We start from the raw sequence: 2,843 nt of genomic DNA, 5'->3' as shown, positions 1-2,843 counted from the left end.
TTCCCTACAATTACATGAAGACTTCTTGCTGCACCACAAAAACCATAAACTAACTTACTAGGTACTTATAAGGTGCTTTGGCCTTCAAATATGATCTCTAATACTCTTCCCTTCTGAAAAGTCAGAGGCTGAATTTAGACATACTGGCATCTGAAGAGTTTACAGACTCTTCAATCTTGAACTAAACTTCCACCTTTCTTAGAAATAAGTCATCATTTATTTTTATGTTCTAGTTTCCCCGATAGCTACCAGTGCTGATGAACTCACTGGTGCATAAACGCTATCTATAAATTGTGGGGGCCACAAGCCTCCTCAAACACTTCACTGAAAACATTCTATTGTGGATTCTAGAATAGCATAGGCATATGTCTGTTGGGGGAGAGCTGAGCAGCAAACTTTGTAGGTAAAAGAAACACCAGCTCCTCTGGCTAGAAAAAGCCAGACAAGAAATAATTAAATCCAAAGTCACTCAAGTGTGCTAGCAGTAAAACCTAGAGCTGAATACACTTCCTTAGTCCCAGTGCCAATGCTCCTTCCACCAGACTATAACATCTATCACCTCCTGTCCCATCATTCATATTACAAGGACACTACTGAAACAAGACCGGTATAAGCTACAGCAGTCTTGGCCCCATGCTCCTTTCACAGTTTGGTAAGAAGTTATTTTACCTTTATTCCAGGAATCAGAGAGGGAAAAGTCAAATTTTGGAGTGGGTGGGAGCTAGAAAGAGAGAGACAAAGTATCAGCACTTGAGAGGTTTCACTTATAGCAAGATTCACATCACCTTGGAGAAGCCTGTTGAGCACCTCATCTCTCAAATATCCTTAGATGCCTATTCTCCATAAGTCTTAAAAGGGATCAGACATGAGGTTTAAAGTCTGGACTTTGCTCTTTCCTCCAGTATAATGTAGGTGTAGAAGGCAGTACTTATCATTTGGGTGCTTCTGAAAAATCATCTCCATGGCTGTCTCCTTACAGTTATCTGTTAGTTTAGAATAGTCTCCAATATGAGCAACATTTTCTAAACTTTCAGCAAAGACTTCTCCTGTTCAGAGGATTTTAAAAACTAAGAATTACTCAAAGAGAAGGACCTCTTCAGGCAATTTAAATTCAACTTGTCTAATCGTTAGCAGCTTGAGAAACTGTGAGGAGAATCTTTTCATTAAATTTCTAAAAGCATATAGGATCCTTCAAAAACCAGTTTAGGAATACCACCACACAGTGAAGTATCTCCCAGAGCGTTCCTAAAAGCCCCTCCTTGACCCTGCATAGGCTGTTACCCCTGTTACCCCATCGCCTTTAAAAAAACATGACAGCAATGCCTCTCACATAAATTTAGAATTTTATCCTCCTTCCATTTCAATCCTCTTTAAAATGTTCTCAGTGTGAAATCCAGTTTCAATAGCAAAACTCCTACCAGCATGACTAGAACCAGAATACCACCCCAATGCTTTCTCCTCCCCATTCACAGAACACATTTGTTTTGCTGTGTTCATCTGCACAGTCCTTACCTCCCAGCCTATGTAACTTGTCCACTCCTGGATAGCTGGAGGCAGTGCTGCTTGAGCTTTCTTAAGGGCTTCAGCACCTTGTGTGCCACTGCCCAGCAGCCCCTGATCATATGCCACGTATACAGCAGCTCCAGCCAGGCTTCCTTTGATGATAAACCTGAAAGAACCAAAAGCAGCAGCAACAGTTCAGTTCATGTTATGACTAACAATGCATCTCTCTTGGTAGGGTGTGACTGTGAAAGGAAGGATATTGATAAAGAAGTCTGAGGGTCACCAATACTCTGTTGTAATGTCTTATTACGGACAAACAGCAGCAGAATAATAAATAGCTATCTTCCTTTTCTTCCTAGGGCAACTATTGCCATGCAACTTCTTGCAGCTATACCCCTTCACATTTTATCAGTGACTGTTTTCCAGAAAAAAACAAGCGTCAAACACCTGAGTATGTGCCACCTTTTAAAGTCTGGGAATTGCTGGTATATACCTTTGGTAAAAAGAACTACAGGATTTTATAGTGTTGAAGACATCCATGTTAATGATGTTTTTCTTGCTGTCTTGTTAATAAGCAATCTGATTAACTTGACAGACACCAATTATCTTGTTAAGCTCATTACAACCCACTTAACCCCTGGCCATGCCTGTTCCTGAATTGCCCAGGGCTTTCAAGTTTCCTGATAGTCTGCATGGTGTGCAAGCACCAGTTTTACACTTGTACTGGCAACCTGCAAAACAGGAGACAATGTTTGACTTTTATTTACTTTCTCATCATAGATAGATCTGAGGAGAATGACTTTTTCAAATTCACAGGGCAGAGCTGTTTCTCTTAAAAAAAAAAAAAAGAAAAAGTAAGAAAATACTGCACGCATAGGGGGGAAAAAAAAACCAAAAACAAACAAACAAGCAAGCAAGCAAAAACTTGGAAGATAGCAGTACTGCAGTAGTAGAATGCATGACAGATACAGCTGTTGAGAGAAGTAAGGAGAAAATCAATACTTAAATCCATGTATTCACAAGTATTTGGGGGGAAATGGATTTTCTGTTGAAGATTTATTACTCGCTCCCAAATGTGCCCTTCTGCACCTTCTCCCTTCGATTTGGCACTGGGTCCACATGTGAAAATGCTCCCTCAGCACACAAGCACCCAGCGCAGCATTCCCTGGTTGTATTTTAAGTACTCAGGCTCGCCACAAGAAAACCGCCGGGCTCTTGCCAGGCACGTAGGGACACACAAAGAGAGTGCCGGACATAGGCCGCTGCTGGCGCGGGGTCAGAAGCGGTCAAGGGCGCGGCGCTGCAAGGCCAGGCGGCAGCAGGGCAGCGGGCCCGGCCCA

General features: G+C 42.1%; 1 protein-coding gene across 1 annotated transcript in view; it reads right to left on the bottom strand.

Moving 5' to 3' along the window:
- LOC103778591 (chromosome unknown open reading frame, human C19orf70) overlaps positions 1-1,669 on the bottom strand; it is a gene marked incomplete at its 5' end in the record, with an annotated part of 2,100 nt that extends 431 nt beyond the window's left edge. The window contains 2 exons of the mRNA XM_008946184.1: positions 670-721; positions 1,513-1,669. Of these exons, the coding sequence (XP_008944432.1) occupies positions 670-721; positions 1,513-1,669 (209 nt within the window). The remainder of the gene's footprint in view (positions 1-669; positions 722-1,512) is intronic.
- Between the last annotated feature and the right edge of the window lie 1,174 nt (positions 1,670-2,843).

The sequence above is a fragment of the Merops nubicus genome, unplaced genomic scaffold, assembly GCF_000691845.1.
Source record: "Merops nubicus isolate BGI_N331 unplaced genomic scaffold, ASM69184v1 scaffold38018, whole genome shotgun sequence".
Taxonomy (NCBI): Eukaryota; Metazoa; Chordata; class Aves; order Coraciiformes; family Meropidae; genus Merops; species Merops nubicus.
Note: the sequence above shows the minus strand (reverse complement) of the source record. Positions and strands in the feature narration are given on the sequence as shown.